Here is a 22,084-nt window from a genome sequence, read left to right as displayed (position 1 = left end):
AAGAAACATTCCACAATTATGTACAAGTAATATTTTTTTTATTTTTGAGAGTCTGAGGATGGAACCCAGGGGCATTCAACCTCTGAGCTACACCTCCTGTGCTATTTTTTATTCTTTATTTTGAAACAGGGTCTCACTGAGTTGCGGAGGGCCTCACTAAGTAGCTGAGGCTGTCCGCGAACCACGATCCTCCGGTCTCAGCTTCCTGAATGCTGGGATTACAAGCGTGCGCCACCACGCCCGGCTCTTATATATTCTTAATATACAAGTCTGCCTATATCTCATTTTCTAAAAATCCACAATTAAGATCTTTTTCACTCTTGGATTAACAGAGAACTAAAATCATTTTTTAAAATTCAGACTAAGTTACTCATGGGTTACTTGAAATTTTATGTTCCTTTATAAAAACGAAAACAAAAAAAGTCAACTTTGAGTGTTCTAGGAATGTGCAAATTTTTTTGGCATTGAAAACTATGTTAAAAATGAATGTTAAGAAAATTCAAACACTTTTCTTTGTTTAATTTCTTCTTAGGGACATCATCCTATACTCAACAAGGCTATGGTTGTGAATCAAAATTGTACAGCCTTGACCATGGCCATGAGAAACCACAAGACAAAAAAAAGAGGACCTCTGGCCTTGCCACCCTCAAAAAGAAGTTTATCAAGCGTCGAAAATCCAATAGGTCTGCCGATCACGCCAAGCAGATGCGAGAACTCCTCTCGGGCTGGGATGTTAGAGATGTCAATGCATTAGTGGAGGAATACGAGGGAACATCAGCCTTGAAGGAGCTTTCTCTACAAGCCAGTTTGGCTAGACCAGAAGCCCGGACACTGCAGAAAGACATGGCTGATCTTTATGAATACAAGTATTGTACTGATGTAGACTTAATATTTCAAGAAACTTGTTTTCCTGTTCATCGTGCCATTTTGGCAGCAAGGTGTCCATTTTTTAAAACGCTGCTTTCTTCCTCACCTGAGTATGGGGCAGAGATAGTAATGGACATTAATACAGCTGGTATTGATATGCCCATGTTTTCTGCTTTGTTACACTACCTTTATACAGGAGAGTTTGGAATGGAGGACTCAAGGTTTCAAAATGTCGATATCCTTGTTCAGCTGAGTGAAGAATTTGGGACACCAAATTCCCTCGATGTAGATATGCGTGGACTCTTTGACTACATGTGTTACTATGATGTCGTCCTTAGTTTTTCTTCAGACTCTGAGCTGGTTGAAGCTTTTGGGGGAAATCAGAACTGTTTAGAGGAAGAGCTCAAAGCCCACAAGGCTATTATTTCTGCACGGTCCCCGTTTTTTCGAAATTTATTACAAAGGAGAATACGGACTGGTGAAGAAATCACAGACCGAACTTTGAGGACTCCCACAAGAATCATATTAGATGAGTCCATTATACCAAAAAAATATGCGAAAGTGATATTACATTGTATGTACACCGACGTGGTGGACCTCTCTGTTTTGCATTGCAGCCCCTCTGTGGGGAGTCTCAGTGAAGTTCAGGCTCTTGTCGCAGGAAAGCCAAGCATGACCAGAGCAGAAGAAGCCATGGAACTTTACCACATAGCACTGTTCTTGGAATTTAATATGCTTGCACAAGGTATGAAATTCCAATATTTATTTTTGATTTCTAAAATTACTTGTCATCCAAATTGAAAGCACAACCAAATCATTATGATTTCAGTGTTTGGGATTTACAGAGTCAGGTTTTAACCTACAATTTGTGACATTTGAGACAGATGAAGGGTCAGTATTAATCTGGCTTCTCATTTAATATTAAAGCATTCAGTACTAGTGACTAAGAGCATTAAATGAGACTTGAGATTCTTTCCAAATGTAAGATGATAGGTATGGGAATATATAATTACCCAGCTATAGTCCGTCTCCACTCAGCTTTGAACTACCTTCCTTTTATTTATTTTTTTTCTTTTCTTTTCTTTTGGTGGGTCTGGGGATGGACCTCCGAGCTATACCCCCTGCCCTGTTTTTTTAAGTTCAACTTGCACATCAAACAGCACCCTATTTCATATAAAGCATAGTTAATGCCGGACTCATGTACCTTCTTTGATTACATTAAACTAAAAATTTAAATTAGGAAGGCACATTTTTTTCTGTTCTAGGCAATCAAATACATGAAAATTACATTAACAGAAGTATATTAGAAGCTGGCAGCAGTAGTACCAGTAATCCTAGTACATGGGAGGCTAAGACAGGAGAATCACAAATGTGAGTCCAGCCTTAGCAGCTTAGCAAGACCCTGTTTCTAAATAAAAAGCCTCACCCTGCTACTTTGCTATTTTTAAAATATAAGGCCAGGCATGGTGGTGCATGCTTGTAATCCCAGTACTTGGGAGGCTGAGACAGGAGGATCACAGGTTTGCAGCCGGCCTCCCCTACTTAGGTCCTCTGCAACTTAGTGAGACCTTGTTTCAAAATAAAGACTTAAAAAAAAAAATAATAGGGCCAGGGTTGTAGTTTGGAGGTAGACTGCCCCCAGTACCTAAAAAAAAAAAAAAGAAAAGAAAAGAAAGAAAGAAAGAAAGAAAGAAAGAAAGAAAGAAAGAAAAATATATATATATAAGGATTCATTCCTAAATTTAGTATTTTTAAAATTTTTCAATGAAAGTAAACTTAAAAGTCTGCTCTTGAATCGTTCGGTAATATTTGATTACTTACCTTGAGGTCTTAAGTGAGTTTTTGGGGGGATTTTTTTTTTTTTTTTGTCATTTGGCTAGATATTATATTTTATGTAGTAAAGGTATATACAATGCTCCTTGTATTTTCTTTTTTTTTTTTTTTTTTTTTTTTTTTTTGGTGGTACTGGGGTTCCTGGAAGCCCTTCTACCTCCGGGCTACACTCCCAGACCTATTTTTACATTTTTATTTGGAAACAGGGTCTCCTAAACCAGGGCGCGCGGCTGGCTTCGAACCTGCGCGATCCTCCTGTTTCTGCCTCCCAAGCGCGGGGATTACAAGCGTGCGCCACCACGCCCGGCTCCTTGTATTTTCTTAATCTGGTTAGTTAAAGCAAAAAACAACAGTGTACATGCTTCTCTGCTTTCCATTATTCAAAAGACAGTTTGGGTCATTGGCTTTACATTTGCGTGCCATCTGGGGCATATCTTCCCTCCATAGCTATGATAATATGTATATTCGGGTTATAACCACCATAAGTTCAACGTAACATATACCTCATTTCCATGGGAAGGAGAATATTTAGTGACTTGGGGAGGGATTGCATACCATAAAGCTTAAGAGCTCAGGTTCTGAAACCAGATAGACTGGGTTTGAATCCTTCTCTACCATGTCTTAACTTGTTTGACCTTAAGCAGGTTGCACAACCTAAGGCCCTGTTTTCTCATTTGTAAAATAAGAGAGGCAAACCCTGTAAGGTAGGATTTTGAGGATTCAAAGAAATAATGTAAGCTAAATGATCTGAACAGCACCTGATGCACAGTAAGCATTCAATAAATGTAAGCTTCAAAAGGTAATCATGACAACACACATCTTTCATTACCACTTAGTTTTTGTTATTTTGTTTTATTTTTGGATACTGGGAATTGAACCCAGGGCCTTGGCTCATGCATGTTAGGCAAATGGTCAACGACCACTGAGCTATACCCCCCAAGCTCTAGTAGGGTTTTCTTTTTCTTTTTTTGTATAGTACTGGGGATCGAACCCAGGAGTGTTCTACCTCCATGCTATACCCCCAGCCCTATATTTTAATCTTTATTTTGAAACAGTCTCACTAAATTGCAGCAGGCTTTACTCACTATGTAGCTGAGGCTGGCCGTGAACCCGTGATCCTCCTGGTTTAGCCTCCCAAGTACTGGGATTACAAGTGTACGCCACCACACCGGGCTCCCATGTAGTTGTTTCTAAAAATAATAGTACTAATGAAAACAATACTAGAGCCAGGTGTAGTGGCACATGCCTATAATCTCAGTACTTGGGATACTTGGACAGAAGGATTGCAGGTTCAAGCCCAGCCACAGCAACTTAGCAAGACCCTGTTTCAAACTTAAAAAATAAAAAGGGTTGGAGTGTAGCTCAGAGGTAAAATGCCACTGGGTTCAATCCCCAGTACCAAAAGAAAAACAAAAAAATTAGGCACATTTCATAGATTTTTGCTAATTATTGAGATTTTATTATACTTTTATCACTATCTATAGGGAGTTGGTACATACTTATTATTATTGTACTTATCAAACTATTATTAAGTATCAGACTACTTGTCGCTCTTCACTCCAGTCATCTTTTTTCAGCAGGACTTCTTCGAACTAATTAAGTCTATAATATGCTCAGGCATTTATTATGTGTAATGATTTAGCCTCTTTCCCATGCATTTAGCATGGCATTAGTCATGCGCCACTTGAAGAGGACTGAGTAGGCATTGTGTTCTGTACTTCAAATGAGGACTCTTGAGTTAAGAAAGGCTGTAAGATGCTGGGCATGGTGATACTTGCTTGTAATCCCAGTATTGGGAAGCTGAGACAGGAGGATCACAGGTTTGAGCATAGCCTAAGCAAATAGACTCATCAACTTAGTGAAACCCTGTTTTAAAATAAAAATTTGAGCCAGGTGTGGTGGCACATGATTGTAATCCCAGCACTTGAGAGGCTGAGACAGAAGGATCACAGGTTTGCAGCCAGCCTCAGCTACTTAGTGAGGTTCTCCCCAACTTAGACCCTGTTTCAAAATAAAGAATAAAAAATAAGTCTAGGGATATAGCTTAAAGGTAGAATGCCCCTGGATGCTATCCCCTGTACTGCAAAGATAAAATAAAAATATAGTTGGGGGACAGGTGTGGTGGTGCACCAATATATCTATACATATAGTATATACAAACCAAAAACCCCAGTACTGAAAAAAAAATCACTGTACAGTACTGTACAGTGATATTTTAAAACCGCTGTACAGTACTGTACAGTGATATTTTAAAACCGCTGTACAGTACTGTACAGTGATATTTCAAATCTAGCAGCACCAGCACACACGTTCTCAAATGCACATGGGCACTGTCGAGGATAGACCATGTATTGGGCCACAGATAGGTCAGTAGATATTTTAAAAAACAGGTATCATATTCCTAGGCATGCTGGCACATACCTGTAATCCTAGTACTTGGGAGGCTGAGACAGGAGGATTGCGGGTTTGCAGCCAGCTTCAGCAACTTAGTGAGATGAGATCCTGTTTCAAAATAAAGAATAAATGTAAGGTTGGGGGTATAGCCCAGAGGTAGAATGTCTCTGGATTCAATCCCCAGTCCTGGAAAAAGAAAATAGATATCATATAAAATATTTTCTCCAACCACAATGGGATGAAGTTAAATACTAGTAACAAGTAAAACTAGAAAATTTATAAATGTGTGGAAGTTAACACACTCAAGCAACTGACAGAGGAACAACCTTGAAGACATTATGCTAAATCAAGTAAGCCAGTCATAAAAAGACAAATACTGTGTAATTATATTTATGAGGTAGAATAGTCAAAGCAGAAAGTAGAACTGTGGTTGCCAGTGGCCCAGTGAGGGAGAGGAATGAACAGTCATTATGTAATGAGGATGGTTTCAATTTTGCAAAGAAAAGAGTTACAAAGATGGATGCTGGTAAGGGTTGCACAACATCATGAATGTATTTAATAGTGAATTGTGCACTTAAAACTGGTTAGGATGGTAAATTGTATGTGTGTGCATTTCACCACAAATCCTAAAGTAAAAAGGAAAAGTCCAGTTTAAAAAGGAGACAACTATATTATTGAGATGTTGGAACCTTGAGACTAGATCTGTAGCTTATGTAGTCTTGAACTTAATAGCTTCAAGAGCATCAAAAAAGAAACAATATAGACAGACATCCGAGTTTGACAAGGGGTCAAAAGAGAAGGTTCTTGGCCTCTACCGAGAAGATGTTTCATTCAGTGGCGAGGGGAGGCAGTATGCAGTCTCACGTAGGTGACGAGGCCTCAGCACAGGCCTGGCGTTCTAGCACTAGGTTTAACTACCCTTGATTCCCATAGAAACATAGCAGATTGAACATGAGTTCAGTTTTGCTTCCTCCAAAGCCCTCATAGTAATGGAATAAGACAAGTATAAATTCTCAAAGAAAAAGATACCTAGAAGAAAATAGCAGTGGATAAAAAAAAATTACTGGAAAATTTGGCAGATGAAAAGCAGAGAAATAATCAGTGGTTTAACAGAGAGAAGAGACCTAAAACAATTTAGAGTCTATAAAGGGCTACTTCAGAGAAAGGGTTCTTTCCCCCTTGAGAACTCTGCAATGACTCAGGCCAGGTGATCTAAGTACCCTGGAAAGAATTCACATTCTTAGATGGGATTAGAAAGAGATGTGGCCTTGTTTTTGTGCATATATTAGCAAAGTACCTTCTATTAAACATTGTCTCCTTCTATTAATTAAATATTCCACCCCTTAAGTTCCCATGTGCATGGATCAGTACTCATTAGCCATTTTATCCCAGTGGTCCATTTGTCTGTTCTTGCATTAATGTCACGTGTAGCCAAGTGACAAATCTTGTTCTTCTTCTTCACTCAGCCAAATACAAGAGACCTGAGATTTTCTGAAGTTTTGTAAATTTTCTAAAGAAATTGAGCTAGAGATTTTTTTTTAGGAGGGGAAGGTGATACTAGGGATTAAACCAGGGGCATTCCTCCTCTGAGCCTATGCCCCCAGCCCCATTTTATTTTTTATTTTGAAACAGAGTATCAGCTAGGCATGGTGGCACTTGCCTGTAATCCCAGTACCTGGGAAGCTGAGACAGGAGAATCACACAGTTTAGAGAGACCCTGTGTAAAAAATAGTAAAATAGGACTAAAGTGTAGCTTGGAAGTAGAATGCCTCTGGGCTCAATCCCCAGTACAGAAAGAAAGAAACAAACAGGGTCTCACTGCATTGCTGAGGGCCTCACTGAGTTGCTGAGGTTGGCCACAAACCTGTGATCCTCCTGTCTCGGCCTCCCAAATGCTGGGATTAAAAACATGAGCCACCATTCCCAGCTGAGCTGGAGAGACTCTGGTCTGGAAATGGCTGCAGAGGAGAATGGGAATGAGACAGGAGGTTGGAATCTGGAATCACGTGGAAGCCTGTGGACTAGACTGGACGGTGAAATCACCGGTTCCCTTCCTCACTCTGGTACCACGCAGGCAAGTATAGGGCATTGGAGTTTTGGAATTGGTGAATAGCCCAGAAGTATGTAAAGCTGTAGAATCTGATGTTTTATGGTCCCACAATGACATTATACTCCAGTACTCTGGAGTTGTACAGTGAAAGTCTAGCCTGCCCGCCATTGTTCTACAGAGACTAGTCAGCAAGCCCCATAGTCTTCCCTGGGCACCACTGTGCCTGGTTTCCACATAGGCTTTTCTAAAACTAATTGTATTCATTGAAATAGTACTAGGGCCAGGTGTTTGTGGTGTATACCTGTAATGCCTCAGCAATTTAGCAAAATCCTGTTTCAAAATAAAATATAAAATAGCCAAAAATGGTGGCGTACTTTTGTAACCCACATAATCGGGAGATGGTGATAGGAGGATCACCAGTTAGTTCAAGACCAGGCTTGGCAAGTTACTGAGGCCCTTTGCAATTTAGAGAGACCCATTTCAAAATTTTAAAAAAAAAAAAAATTCCTTTTTTTAAAGCTAAGGTTGCAGCTTAGAGGTATAATGCTCCTGGGTTCAATCCCCAGCACCACAGGTGTGTATATATACAATATATACATTTATTTATTTATAGATAGATAGATAGATAGATAGAAAGTAAATAAGTACGTTGGTGTGGGGTCTAGCCCAGAGGTAGAATGCCCGTGGTTTCAGTCCCCACTACCAAAAGGAAGGAAGGCGGGAGAAGGGAAAGAGCTGTTGTAAGATTATTTTAAATATAAAATTTATATTGAGCCATACTACCAATCAAATATAAGACTAAATGGATCAGTCATTCCTCAAAGAAAATTGTCTCCCCGGCCAGTCCTGGTCACCTAATCCCATACTTGGGAGGCCAGACTTGGCAACTTAGTGAGATCCTATTTCAAAATAAAAAATAAAAGGGGCTGGGTGTAGCTCAGTGGTAGAATACTCCTGACTTCAATCCCTAGTAACTAACACACACACACACACACACACACACACACACACACACACACACACACACACATCTTCCCTGCATTTCTACCCAGGAAGCCACTGAGGATGTGTTCCACCAAATGATGACGCAAACCAAGAACAAAGTGTAGAATCCAGAAAACGGAATCCAGTATAGGTGGAAGGAGGTGTCCAGGAGGAAATGAGTTTCTTAAATATTTGAACAGTAAATAATAAATTATACTGAAAGAGACATGATGGGTTATTTGGTGTGTTCATGCAGAGTTAACAATAAATTCACAGATAATAAAAAAAATGGTTGAGGAAATTAATATCTAGGAAAAATGTAAAATGACATGTGAAAAATAATATTCTAGAATACAGCTTTGTTCGGCAATAAGCAATATTTATTTTTTAATATTTATTTATGTATTTATTTATTTATTTATTTATTGGTGGTACTGGGGTTCCTGGAAGCCCTTCTACCTCTGGGCTACACTCCCAGACCTATTTTATATTTTTATTTGGAAACAGGGTTTCTTAAGCCAGCACGGCTGGCTTTGAACCTGCGCGGTCCTCCTGTCTCCGCCTCCCAAGCGTGGGGATTACAAGTGTGCTCCACCACGCCCAGCGTGCAATATTTAAATAGTCATATGATGCCAGCATTCCAGAGGCTGAGACTGGAATTGTACACTAGACCGAATGCCCCTGGGTTTCATCCCTAGACCCGGAAAAATAAATAAATAAATTATTATAAATAGCCATATGATGAACACTGAGTATCAATTTAGTAAAAATTGTAATATAGGGAGTTAAATATCAGAAGAAAAAGCTAAAGAATTGAAAGTAGTTGCCTCTTGGGAATAGTACTGAGAGTGGAAAGGATATAGGACGTGGGCCTTTGTTTTTACGATAAGCATTTTGTTACTAAGAGGCTTTTAAAATTATAAGTACATACTATTTTGATTACTTTTATATGTGTGCAGTACTGGGGATTGAACCCAGGGGCATTTTACCTCTGAGCTACACCTCCACTTCTGTTTTTTTTATTCTTTATTTTGAAACAGAGTCTCACCAAGTTGGGGAGGACCTCACTAAGTAGCTGAGGCTGAACGTGAACCTGGATCCTCCTGTCTCAGCCTCCCGAATGCTAGGATTACAAGCGTGCGCCACCACGTCTGGCTCAAATAATTTTTAATGAAGATTTATCAGTTCCCATTAGTCCCACGGAGACCTAGAGAAGCCCAGAGACCTAGAGAACTGAGTAATTTATCCTATCTATGAGAATTGTTAACAAATTAGATCATACTTAAGATTTTCTTACACAGGACTTTTACTTTCTTCCATTTGGTCATCCTGACCGTCTGTGAGTGTAGAGTCAGCCTCAGAGAATAGGAACCATCCTTTCCCAGTCTCAAGTGATGAAGCTGTGATGCATGCCAGCTCTCCTGACTCTTAAGCCCGAGACTCAGGGCATGGTGGTAGAAAAGGACGGTGTGAGGACACTTTCCAGGGTGGAAGGTGGGGGGCTGTGGTCACAGCAACAAAACAGCAGACTCTGGTAGAGATTAAAGCATCTACTTGGAAGAGTCTCGGGTTTGTTGCTGAACTATTTGAGGTATGGGGAATGTGGGCTCTGCTAGGAGGGTTAAAAACTGGGCGCAGGGACCTGGTTAGGTCACCACTCAGACTGCCCTCAGAGGACAGAGGGCTTTGTTCTGTTGGAGCCCTTTGTTCATGAACAGGCAGCATTCCCGTCTGGGCCCTTTGACTTTCTGGGCTGCCCAGCAGTAGAATCTTCTCAGTTTAGGAGAATTCTTAATATAGGGCAGAGCTCACTCCCCAGTAGAAATATCCAGAAGACTGAGATTTGCTTCCTCAGTCTTTTCTGTGGTTAGCCTTTAGCATGTGACCTTGGCTTTTGGAATTAGAGGAGTGATTGGCACAGAAAAGCAGGGACTCTAGAGAATTCTTTCTAGAAGAAGCATTAGGCAGCAACATCTAGTGGAAAAAGAGAGAAGGCCGTAACAGTGGTGTGTGATGACATTTGCTGTCCAGGCAGAGAACAGGAGACATTAGCCAGGGTCCCAGCGTGACTCAGTGACCTCACTGGGCTCACACATGCGTGAGTCCTCACTCTGCAGCTTGGTCTCCATCTTGACCAACAGCGCCCTTTCATATAAACCCCATTTCTCTTGAAGGCAACTAGAATTTTCTGTGGGTGTAGTGCAAACAACTTGATTGATAATAGCACCTATATTAAAACAACTACTGTGCCTAAAATTCCAGAATAGATGATTAAACTGGAAGAACCCTGAAAGACCAGGTGTTTGACCATTTAGACACTATGAGTATATACTATTAATGATTTGTTATTTCTTGAGGAAAAATCCACATTTTAGGTGATCCATAGGTTTTACACAAACTTTACAACACACAGGCTAACCATCCATGTCATAAATACTGTTGACCTCAGAACAGAATACTCCAGGATTAGCATTAACATCTACATGAATATTTCAGTGCCAGGCATTTTATTGCAGACTTTAAACTTGTCATTGTGGTCAAAATTACATTCTTAATCTTTGGAGGATGAAATTTGTTTATAACTTTTATTCCCAAATGGACTCTGTATTGCATTTGCTATATTTTTTGCTTTTTTGTTTTTTATGTTTTTTTGGTGGTACTGGGGGTGTGGGGATGGAACCCTTCTACCTCCAGGCTACACTCCCATACCTATTTTATATTTTATTTGGAAACAGGGTCTCTCAAGCTAGTGCGGCTGGCTTCGAACCAGCGCGGTCCTCCTGTCTCCGCCTCCCAAGCGCAGGGATTACAAGCGTGCGCCAACACACCCGGCAGCATTTGCTGTATTTTTAATCACGGATGTGGTTATGTTTTATTGAATTAAAAATCCAACAGCGGAGCAACTAAAAGCAATGACCCCATTTTTTTCCTCAGCAACTTGGTCAGGTTCCAAGAATGTGTGGCTTGAAACAAATGGGAAATAACCATCCTCTCCATTGGTCTGTGCTGACACTCTTCCTTCTGTCTTAGTTCAGTGGAGCTAGCAGTTCATTTTACTTCTCTTTGTAATTGTTTTCTCTCCAGCAAATTAGTCTGAATGTACTTCCTACAGACTAATGGAACTAAGCTAAGAACCATTATCAACAGATCAGAGTAGAAAATGCAGGTTTCAGTTAACTGTGTAACAGATGAAAAATTAATTTTAGTTTCACAAATGACAGTTTAAGTGACTGTGATTATACACTTGGAAACATAATATAACTTATAATTTTAAGCCACTTTATTCTGTTTGGATAGAATTCTAAAGTATAATATTTAATTGCATATTTTAAAATGTAAATCATTTTTATATAAGCTACAAACTTTCCCTCTAACCCTCTAACTCTCTGCTCTCACTTTTTGTGTGTGTGTGTGGGGGGGGGTCTGGAATATCTTCTTTCTTTGCCTTTTATCACTAAATCTCCAAATTCTGAGCTGAGCATGGTGACGCACACTTGTAATCCCAGTATTTGGGAGGCTAAGACAAGATTGCAGGTTCAAGGCCAGCCTCAGCTACTTAGACTTTGTTTCAAAATAAAGAATAAAATAGGGCTGGGAGTGTAGCTCAGAGGTAGCATGTCCTTGGGTTTAATCTTCAGTACTGCAAAAAAGGGGAAAAAACCCCAAATTCTACCATAATCTTTTTTTTTTTTTTTTTTTTTTTTTGGTGGTACTGGGATTCCTGGAAGCCCTTCTACCTCCGGGCTACGCTCCCAGACCTATTTTATATTTTTGAAACAGGGTCTCTTACGCCAGCGCGGCTGGCTTCGAACCTGCGCGATCCTCCTGTCTCCGTCTCCCAAGCGCAGGGATTACAAGCGTGCGCCACCACGCCTGGCTACCATAATCTTTAAAACCAAACTCATGTACTACTTTCTTTGATTTTACATTCCAAGCTAAAAGTATTTTCTGTATCCTAAGAGCATTGATTGATTGATTGATTGATTGTTCATGTGTGTGTGGTGCTAGAGTTTGAATCCAGGGACATTCTACCTCCAAGCGACACCCCTGCCCAATTTAATTTTTTATTTTGAAACAAGATCTCTCTAAGCTGTTGAGGGTGGTCTTGAACCTTCAGTCCACCTGTCTCAGCCTCCCAATTACTGGGATTATAAGTGTGAGCCACCATGCCCTGCTAAGAACTTTTAAATCTTTTTTTTTTCATGTAATTTCAAAACAAGTTAGAAATAAAAACCTATATACCTGTCTCATTTCTTCTATCACCTCTAGTGTAATATGTTTCCTAAAGAGTATCAGAATCTTGGTCATCTTCGAATCACCCAAGATTTAGCACAGTGCTTTGCTCCTGGTTTGTTACCGGAGATTGGATTCAGAGGCATTTTACATCTGAGCTACACCCATACCTATTTTATTGATTTGTTCTGAAACAGGTATCACTAGGTTGTCGAAGAGTCTCAATAATTTTCTGAGGCTGGTCTTTGAACCTGCAGTTCTCTTGTCTCAGCTTTCCAAGGACTGGGATTACAGGTTTGCATCACCATGTTCAGCCTTAGTAGAATCTTAGTCACATATTTTTACTTCTTTTTAATACCTATGAAAACCAAGTAACCTTTGCTTTAAAAAGTGGGAGAGAAGCCGGGCATGGTGGCACATGCTTGTAATCCCAGCATTTGGGAGGCGGAGACAGAAGATTGCAGTTCATGGACAGCCTCAGCTACTTAGTGAGGCCCTTTGCAACTCAGTGAGACCCTGTTTCAAAATAAAGAAAAAATAGGGTTGGGGGTATAGCTCAGAGGTAGAATGCCCCCCAATACTGAAAAAAAAGGGGGGAGGGGCTGGTCTCAGTGATAAGAGTGCTTGCCTAGCATGCATGGGGCCCTGGGATAGGTCCCTGGTACTTAAAGGGGAAAAAATTTTAAATTGTAATATGTCTTTTTTATTATTGTTGTTACTGGAGATTGACCTCAGGAGCATTTTACTGCTGAGCTACACCCCCGGTCCCACTTTATTCTTTATTTTGAAACAGGATGTCAGTAAGTTGCAGAGGGCCTTACCAAGTCGCTGAGACTGGCCACAAACCTGTGATGCTCCTGTCTCAGCCTCCCGAGTTCTGGGATTCCAAGCCTGTGCCACCATATCTGACTTCCAGTTTGTTTTTAAAGTTGCCGCCATCAAATTTTGGCTACTCTTATGCCTTGTGCTGCCAAGGAGTTAAAGAAAACTAGTGGATGCAGGTTATTTGGTGGGAAAATCACAGGAGGGAAGACCCTCTACGTTGCATAAGCGTCCTGGCTTTTCAAAACCAGAATTGAGGTAGAGTTGAAGTTCCTGCCTGAAAACCAAACTCTGCTCTTACCCCCTAAAATATCCAGAGGAGAAAGACTGACCAAAACATTCAGTAAACGTTCAGTTCATCTCAGGATTTGGAAGTGACTGGAAGAAACTATTCCAAGAATTAAGATAGATGAGTAATGAACTGATTTCACTGTTAAAAGTGAAAGACACTGGACTGAGCTCTTTTTAGGAATACCTCAATCTTTATAGTCACCAATATGGTAGCTCTTTCTTTCCATTTTAGAATAAAGAAGCAAATGCTTAAGTTCAAAGCAAGAATTTACTGTCCACATACTACATGTATCAAGACTAGAGGATCAAGCTTCCTATATTCTTTACACTTTAAAAGATAAATTAGCAAGGCATGATGATGCTTGCCTGTAATCCCAATACTTAGGAGACTGAGACAGAGGATCACAGGTTCAAAGCCAGCCTCAGCTACTAAGTGAGACCCTGTTTCAAAACAAGAAAGTCTCGGGACGTAGCTCAGAGATAGAATGCCTCTGGGTTAATCCCCAGCATCACCGCCAAAATAAAAAGAGAAAACATCCTGTATAATAACTCTATACCAAAACTTTACATTTGAATTAATTAATTTATTTATTTATTTTATTTTATTTTATTATTACTTTTTTTTTTGGTGGTACTAGGGATGGAACCCTTCTATCTCCGGTCTAAATTCCCAGAACTGTTTTATATTTTTATTTGGAAACAGGGTCCCTTAAGCCAGCGAGGTTGGCTTTGATGATCTTCCTGTCTCTGCCTCCCAAGCGTGGGGATTACAAGCGTGCGCCACCACGCCTGGCTAGAGTTTATTTTTAAGTTACTTTCTAAAATACAGGTAATAGCCAGGCGTGGTGGCGCACGCTTGTAATCCCCACGCTTGGGAGGCAGAGACAGGAGGATCATGTAGATTCAAAGCCAGCTGCGCTGGCTTAAAAGATCCTGTTTCCAAATAAAAATATAAAAATACATACATACATAAATATATATGTATAATAAATGAACTAGTAGATTCACTTAATACAAATAAACAAAAAGTGTTTAAGAACCCTTATAGACTCCTTCCCCAGTGATAACTAGTTAATAAAAAGCATCTTTTTATAAATGTCTTCCAAGGACTAAATCTTAAAGTGTATTCATAGAACTGATAAAACATTTGGTAATTATAAACTGTCCAGAAACCACATGGTTTCACATATTTCACACATTTCAGTGAAAAGGAATATCAGTCTCTATTATAAATTGATGCGGGCTAGCCTCACTAAGTGTATTCAAGGTCCACCAAATGACCATGAGCTCTATTGTGGTTCTGTGTGCTAAAACATATGCTTCAGACTTGGCGTTGACGTGTTTATAAAACTTCGGATAAGTGTTTTACATGTCAGTGTTTGAAGATAAATGTCCACACATCTGAAAATGCCAATAGAAAGCCAAAAATATATTTATATACATAAATGTCTGTTTTTAAACATATTTTTCTTTAGTCTTAATAGAATTATACTTTTTCCAAAGTGATTTGGTTTTGTTTTATTTTTGCAGAACTGGGAATTGAAACCAGGGGCATTCTACACTGAACTACACCCCTAGCTCCTTTTTTTTTTTTTTTTTTTTTTTTTTTTGCGTGTGTGTGTGTGTGTGTGTGTGTGTCTGTGTGTGTGTGCGCGCGCGCGCAGTACTAGAAATGGAACCCAGGGGCATTTTACCTCTGAGATACAACCCCGAACCCTACTGTTTTATTTTTTATTTTGAAACAGGGTCTCACTAAGTTGCAGAGGACCTCACTAAGTAGCTGAGGCTGTCCACGAACCACGATCCTTCTGTTTCAGCCTCCCAAATGCTGTGATTACAAGCGTGCACTACCACACCCAGCCTCCAACCCCATTTTTATTCTTTATTTTGAAACAAGATTGCGCTAAGTTGCAGAGGGTCTCACTAATAGCTGAAGCTAGCTACCAACCTATGATCTTCCTGTCTCAGCCTCCCAAGTACTGAGATTACAAGCATGAGCCACCACACCCAGCATGAATTGGTTTTAATATTGGATTTGAAATTTACATCAAAGAACTATGCTGATATTTGAAACTATGATTCCCTAAAAAGCGCTGTAATGGACATTACATTGTTTTTCTAAGTCTATTGACATCTAAACTTACATTCATTTAGGAGAAAAATATAAATTTCCCTAAGATAAACTATCATTAAATAGTTATTTTTAGCCAGGCACAGTAGTGCAAGCCTGTAATCCCAGTGTTTGGGGAGGCCAAGACAGGTTTGCAGGTTCAAGGCAACGTAGCAAGACTATTTTAAAATAAATATGAAATAGAGCTAGAGGTATTGCTCATAGGTAGAGCATCCCTAGGTTAAATTCCCAGTACCACAAAAATAAATGAATAAGTAGTTCTTATATCTCATTTTATATTAGGTTTGTTTTGGGTCTAGGGATGGAACCCAGGGGCATTCTACCTCCGAGCTACACCCCCTGCCCTATTTTTTATTTTTTATTTTGAAATCGGGTCTCACTGAGTTGCAGAGGGCCTCACTAAGTAGCTGAGGCTGTCCGCGGACCGCGATCCTCCAGGTCTCAGCCTCCTGAATGCTGGGATTACAAGCGTGCGCCACCACGCCCGGCCTATTAGTTTTTATTTCTAAGTATAAACAAAATATTAAGTATCTAAAGCCTTCAGCGGTGTAAACAGTACTCCTAAGCTACATTTTGTGTTAAAATTAGAAGAATTTGATTAAGTAGAATTAGATAGAGGTGGGTTATAGCTCAGAGGAAGAGAGTGCATGCCTAGCATGTGTGAGGCCCTGGGTTCAGTTCCCAGCACCAGAAAAAGAGTACATGATCCAGTGTTGTAAATCTCATCATCATAATAGGTCTGTGAGAGGAGAGCCGCAGCATGGCTTTTCGAGTAAATAAAGATAAAAAAAAGGAACATCGTGGAAGGTGGGAAAAATATAGCCTGTCAATTCAAATAGGTTTCTTGGTATAAAATTAGCATTTATTATCCTATATTAATTTAGAAAGCACCTTTTTTTGTGTGTGTGGTACTGGGGTTCCTGGAAACCCTTCTACCTCCGGGCTACACTCCCAGACCTATTTTATATTTTTATTTAGAAACAGGGTCTCTTAAGCCAGCGAGTGCGTGATCCTCCCAAGCGCAGGGATTACAAGCGTGCGCCACCACGCCCGGCCTTGGAAGCACTTTTTTTTTAATGTGCCAGGCCCTGAGAGGGTCACAGCCACAAGCGCCATAATGGAACAAAGCACTGGGTGCTGGGGAAGACGTGGGAGGAAGAGATCCAGACCCGAGTGTAGAGATGGGGTGGGAGAGTCTAAAACCTTCCAGAGAAGCAGGCTTGAAGGAGCAGGAGTTAAGTAGAGTGGAGTTGAGGGGGCATGTCGAGCAGAAGGACAGCAGGTACAAAGGTCTAGAGAAGTGATGGAGGTAAGGCCCTCTTGGTTGGGGAAGTTTGGGGTTGCAAAGATAAGAGGTATGGCAAGAAATGAAATTGAGGCAAACAGGACTGTGTGATACACAGAAACTTTATCATGCTAGACAGTGAGGCTTCATCCTGCTATATGTGGTGTGTGCCTATAATCCCAGATGCTCTGTACACTGGTGTGGCAGGATTACAAATGTGAGGCCAGCTTGGGCAGTTTGTGGATTTTTCCCCTTTATATTTTTTAGCAGTACTGGGGATTGAACTACCACTGATTTATACCCCTAGCCTGTTTTGCTGCATCTTGCTAAGTCACCCAGGCTAGCCTCAAATTTAGAATTCTCTTGCCTCAGCCTCCCATATACTGGGATCACAGGAATATACCAATAAGGCAAGCTTGTGGGGGGGGGTGGTAACTGGGGATGGAGCCCAGGGGCTTTCTACCTCCGGGCTATACTCCCAGACCTATTTTATATTTTATTTGGAAACAGGATCTCACTAAGTTGCTGAGAGCCTCACTAAGTAGCTGAGGCTGGCTTCAAACCTGTGCAATCCTCATGTCTCAGCCTCCCAAGCACTGGTATTACAATCGTGCACCACCACACCCAGCTACAAGCTTTTTTAAAAAAATATATATATATAGCAGAAATAATACCAATTTTCTGTTTGTTAATAGGTGATAATGGTTTAAGAATAGTGAACACTATACACTTGTTACCTTGATGCTCAAGGTAAATGGCCATCTTTTGTTTTTAGATAAAGAGGTATAACTCTCCTGAGCTTTGCACAAAGTAAGTTGTAGTTGTTTTTATTTTTATTTAACATTTTGATAAATATGTGACAGGAAAGCATATTACACTTAAGTTGTTATTATTTCATTTCCTCTTATCTTTGACACACTCCACTCTGTAGTCTCACTTCCTACCTCTTGCGCCCTCAAATCCTGTGCTAGCTTTTGAATTAGGATACACCAGGGTGATGGGAACCCTTACAAGGAAGCCCAGTTATGGTGATAGCTGTCATTCATTCAACATTTTCCTTAAGTTTAACAGCATAATAAATGTCATGTGTATATTACTTAATCCTCAAGATAACTCTATGTGGTATACAATATTTTCCACATTTTTCAGATGAGCAAACAGGCAAAAACTTCACAGAGCTAAAAAGAATTTCAGTTGGTTCCCTCTCAATCCAAGTCTAGTGGTATGTCCCACATCTCATCCAGAAGATACCTGTGTATAAGAACATGGTCAGGTTTGGGGAGTTCATGCATCCAGAAGTCCGAGTGTGAGCCCCTGCAATGTGACATACTGTGGTGTCTTGTGTCCAGAGAACTGGCATCCTCGTGAATGCTTTCTGCTTTCATTATGCCGTTCTCACCCCAGAACACTCACCTATAGACATTAAAAATGCCGTGTTAGAGCACAATGGTGGACAAAGTAAGCATAAAGAAATAGCATTCTGTATTCAGTTAAGTATATTAAGGGTACTTATACTGTGTCAGTGTGGCCTGTAGAGAAATCTTAAGTCTTTTATCAGCTGTCTGTGTTTTAGCCTCTTTCTTTACTAAGTTATCAAAGTTGTATCCTAGAAGTTTTCAGCTTCTTTCCCTGTCTACTTTTCTCTTGCACATAGCTTGGCAAAAGCTATAGAAATAGAGAATACAAGCACTCAGTACACATTTCACACACACATACACAGCATGAGTCTCAGTTATTGTCTTCTTCCCATAAAGAGAGTAATGTTCTCAGGGTAGAGAACCCTCTCATTTCCTTTCCAATATTTGCTTGAGTTTTATGGGCAGTGATTGATTTTACTGGGCACCAAGGGAAGGAACTCCTGGCAGCTTCCATATCCTGGCAGTGGCGGTGATTGATTGGTTGGTTGATTGATTGATTGATTTTGCAGTACTGGGGATGGAATCCAGAGGCATTCTGCCTCCAAGCTATACCCCCAGCCCTATTTTTTATTCTTTATTTTGAAGCAGGGTCTCACTCAGTTGCAAAGGGCCTCACTAAATAGCTGAGGCTGTCCACAAACCATGATCCTCCTGTCTCAGCCTCCCAAATGCTGGGACTACAAGCATATGCCACCACACCTGGCTGATTTTTTTTTTTTTTTTTCCTGTACTGAGTTCAAGGGCATTCTCCTTCTGAACTACAGCCTCGGTCCTATTTTTTTAGTCTTTATATTTTTTGAAACAGGGTCTCACTGAATTGTGAAGGGCCTCGCTAAGTAGCTGAGGCTGTCTGCAAACCGTGATCCTTCTGTTTCCACCTCCTGAATGCTGGGATTACAAGCATGCGCCACCATGCCCGGCCTGAATTTTTTAAATTCAAAACGGAAAAAATAAACAGCTGAAATAAAGAAAAGAAATGGGAGTGCTACAGGCAGAGTAAGTAATGAGGCTTGTCCAGTCTGTCTAACAGTGCATTGCTTAGGTGGTTATAAACTTACTAGAGTGGCTACTAGTAGTGCCTTTTCCTAGTAGTCACATTCTTTTGTAATCTCTCCCTTAGTGTGAATATAACCTATAATCAAAGGCATAGATGATGGGTTGTCATTCCTATGATTGCGTTGTCTTATAGAACTCATGTCTTGATAGCAGACTTATGCTAGAAACTTCTCCCCTTGCTGGCTTTGAAGAAGTAAGCTGCTGTGTAGTGCAGTGTCCTGATGAGAAAACCATGTGGTGAAAACTGAGCATGGTCCCCGCCAGTAGCAAAAGCTGTAGTCATAGAGCCACAAGAAGAGAATCTGCCAACAACCTGGACAGACTCCCAGGCAGATTCTTCCCATGCCCAGGCTCCTGGCCCACAGAAACCCAGTACTGAATGGCCCATTAGTTTGAACAAAATCCAGAGTGGCAATTAAAAACAACTTCTTTTTTTTTTTCAGTGCTGAGGATGGAACCCAGGTGCATTCTACCTCTGAGATATACCCCCAGCCCTATTTTTTGCGGTTCTGGGGATGGAACCCAGGAGCATTCGACCTCCGAGCTACACTCCCTGTCCTATTTTTTATTCTTTATTTTGAAACCAGGTCTCACTGAGTTGCAGAGGGCCTCACTAAGTAGCTGAGGCTATCCACGAACCGTGATCCTCAAGTCTCAGCCTCCGAATGCTGGGATTACAAGTGTGCGCCACCACGTCCGGTCCTATTTTTTATTCTTTATTTTGAAACAGGATTTCACTAAGTGTCTGAGGCTGGCCACAAAACGCGACCCTCCTGTCTCAGCTTCCCAAATGCTGGGGTTACAAGCGTGCACCACCATGCCCGGCTCCCAACTATTTCTTTTAGTTCAGTGTCAGGACTGAAGATCTTTGTATCTGCTTTATCTTAGCCTGGGTTTCCTCCAGAAAGTCCTCAGCTAAGGACTTGAATATATGTATGTAGTTTATTTGGGGAAGTGTTTTCAGAGAATAGGAATGGGAGACTGAAATGGAGAGTGAATGGGAGAGTGAAGTGGAATGAGAGAACTAATATAGTTGTATGTTTAGAGCTAATTACCACTGTGGACAACTGGGCTTAATCCTACTGGAACCCTCTGATAAGCCACGTGGAATACACATCGGAATTGTCTACGTGAAGGAAGAAAGGAAACTTGTATCTACCAGCCTTCATCCTCCCGTTACAAACATATTTCTCATGGGAGTGTTCACTCCCTCCTCTCATGGTTCACATATGTACAGGTGCCTAGCAGATTCCTAGAGGAGCCTACTCCAAGGTGTCAGAATTTCCACCGAAAAGCAGGAGACATGAAATACAGCTGAGGCATAGTCTGCCAGGATACACCTTTGAAACTGTGAAAAGCAGAGAGGATGAGAGATGGGCTTAATTAATTGCATCTCTTAGATCAGTCTGTGTGCTTTGTTAAGTCCAATTCATCAGTCTTCAGGGTGGCCATGAAAGATGCTGCTGTGGCTGGCTGGAAGCTCTAACTCAGAATCCCATCGTAACTGAATGAACGTCAGAGTTCATCCAGGAAGCTGAGCAGTTCTGTCTGACACAGGGAATAAGGGAATTATTTATCAGAATTAAACCTTACACAGTTGCAGGAGAAGCTGAGGAAGTGAAGGTCAGAAAGGGAGAATGCTAGCATCCAGATGAGTTGTAAACCTGAGAAGCTCAGCACATCAGCCCCTTAACAAGGACTACAAAGAGGACTGGGGAGACCAGCTGTTGATCCATGGCTCTGCAGCCGTGCATCGGGCAGGGGCCGTCCTTGGTCAGCAGGGGTGCACTTGGGAGGAAGAACTGGGTGCAGAACAGAAGAAGCAAGGACAAGCCTGTCTCCGTTGACACTTCAGTACCCACCTGTCACCACACCTAGCTGTAGTGACTGAGAGTGATGACTGCTGCCTCGCTCATGCCTTCCAAGTCTCGCACGTTTCTCTTATAGCCAACGCTAACTTGAAACCACACAGGGATGGAGATTATGAGTAGTTCAAACTTAGGCAAATTGAAACACCACAAATCAGCACAACTCCTCTTCTTTTGGCCACCTAGATTTTTTGGTTCACCTCTGCAAGTCAGGGCAACCTACCAGGTAGAATGACCCAGACCTCTGTATCAGAGCTATCTAAGCTCTCAGTTTCTTTACCCATAGTTGTTACTATTGCCAAGTCTTTGTTAACACCAAAGAAACGCCAGAAAATGCCTCAGTGAGTCCTGCAGGTTCTGAATGGGCTCCTTCCTGCTCCAACACATACAACATCCATCCCCACAAGCATCCCTGCCAAGACACATAGGGTCTTGGAATTCTTTGAGTACCTCCACTCTTTCTAGAACAGGAATTATATGTTCCCATTCCAACTGTGCTTTGAACATGATCCCAGTTATTGGTTTGGAGGAAGTGGAATGAGGCAGGGGCAGATCTTGAAGAGGAAAGGAATCACCTTGCCAGGCACCTGCAGTGTCTCCAGACAAGGGCAGGCTCCTAGTCTACAGTAAAGAACTGAGGAAGCTTCATCTCCTAGCCCAGAAAATTCAGGTGAATGTTGGGGTTTAACATTCTCAGCTTGTCCACCTACATATCCCCATTTCAGGTTTCTGTGTTCACGTGCTTCTATGAGGATCCAGATTTTATCATAGAAGACTTATTGAGGCTTTTGTTCAAATCTTCTTTGTAGCTCTGATATCCTTCAAATTAAATCTTCATCTTGAGTTGTGGTA

The 22,084-nt window shown here is 41.0% G+C and overlaps 1 protein-coding gene across 2 annotated transcripts in view; it reads left to right on the top strand.

Annotated features, from left to right (window-relative positions):
• Window positions 1-22,084, top strand: part of BTBD7 (BTB domain containing 7) — a gene marked incomplete at both ends in the record, with an annotated part of 109,627 nt that overhangs the window by 51,578 nt on the left and 35,965 nt on the right. The window contains one exon of one of the 2 annotated variants that reach the window (XM_080707621.1): window positions 533-1,612. The exons of the other annotated variant lie outside the window; for it this stretch is intronic. Coding sequence (XP_080563747.1) covers window positions 533-1,612 — 1,080 coding nt within the window. The remainder of the gene's footprint in view (window positions 1-532; window positions 1,613-22,084) is intronic. 2 annotated transcript variants of the gene reach the window in all.

This window comes from Muscardinus avellanarius (assembly GCF_963383645.1).
Source record: "Muscardinus avellanarius genome assembly, chromosome: 12".
Taxonomy (NCBI): Eukaryota; Metazoa; Chordata; class Mammalia; order Rodentia; family Gliridae; genus Muscardinus; species Muscardinus avellanarius.
Note: the sequence above shows the minus strand (reverse complement) of the source record. Positions and strands in the feature narration are given on the sequence as shown.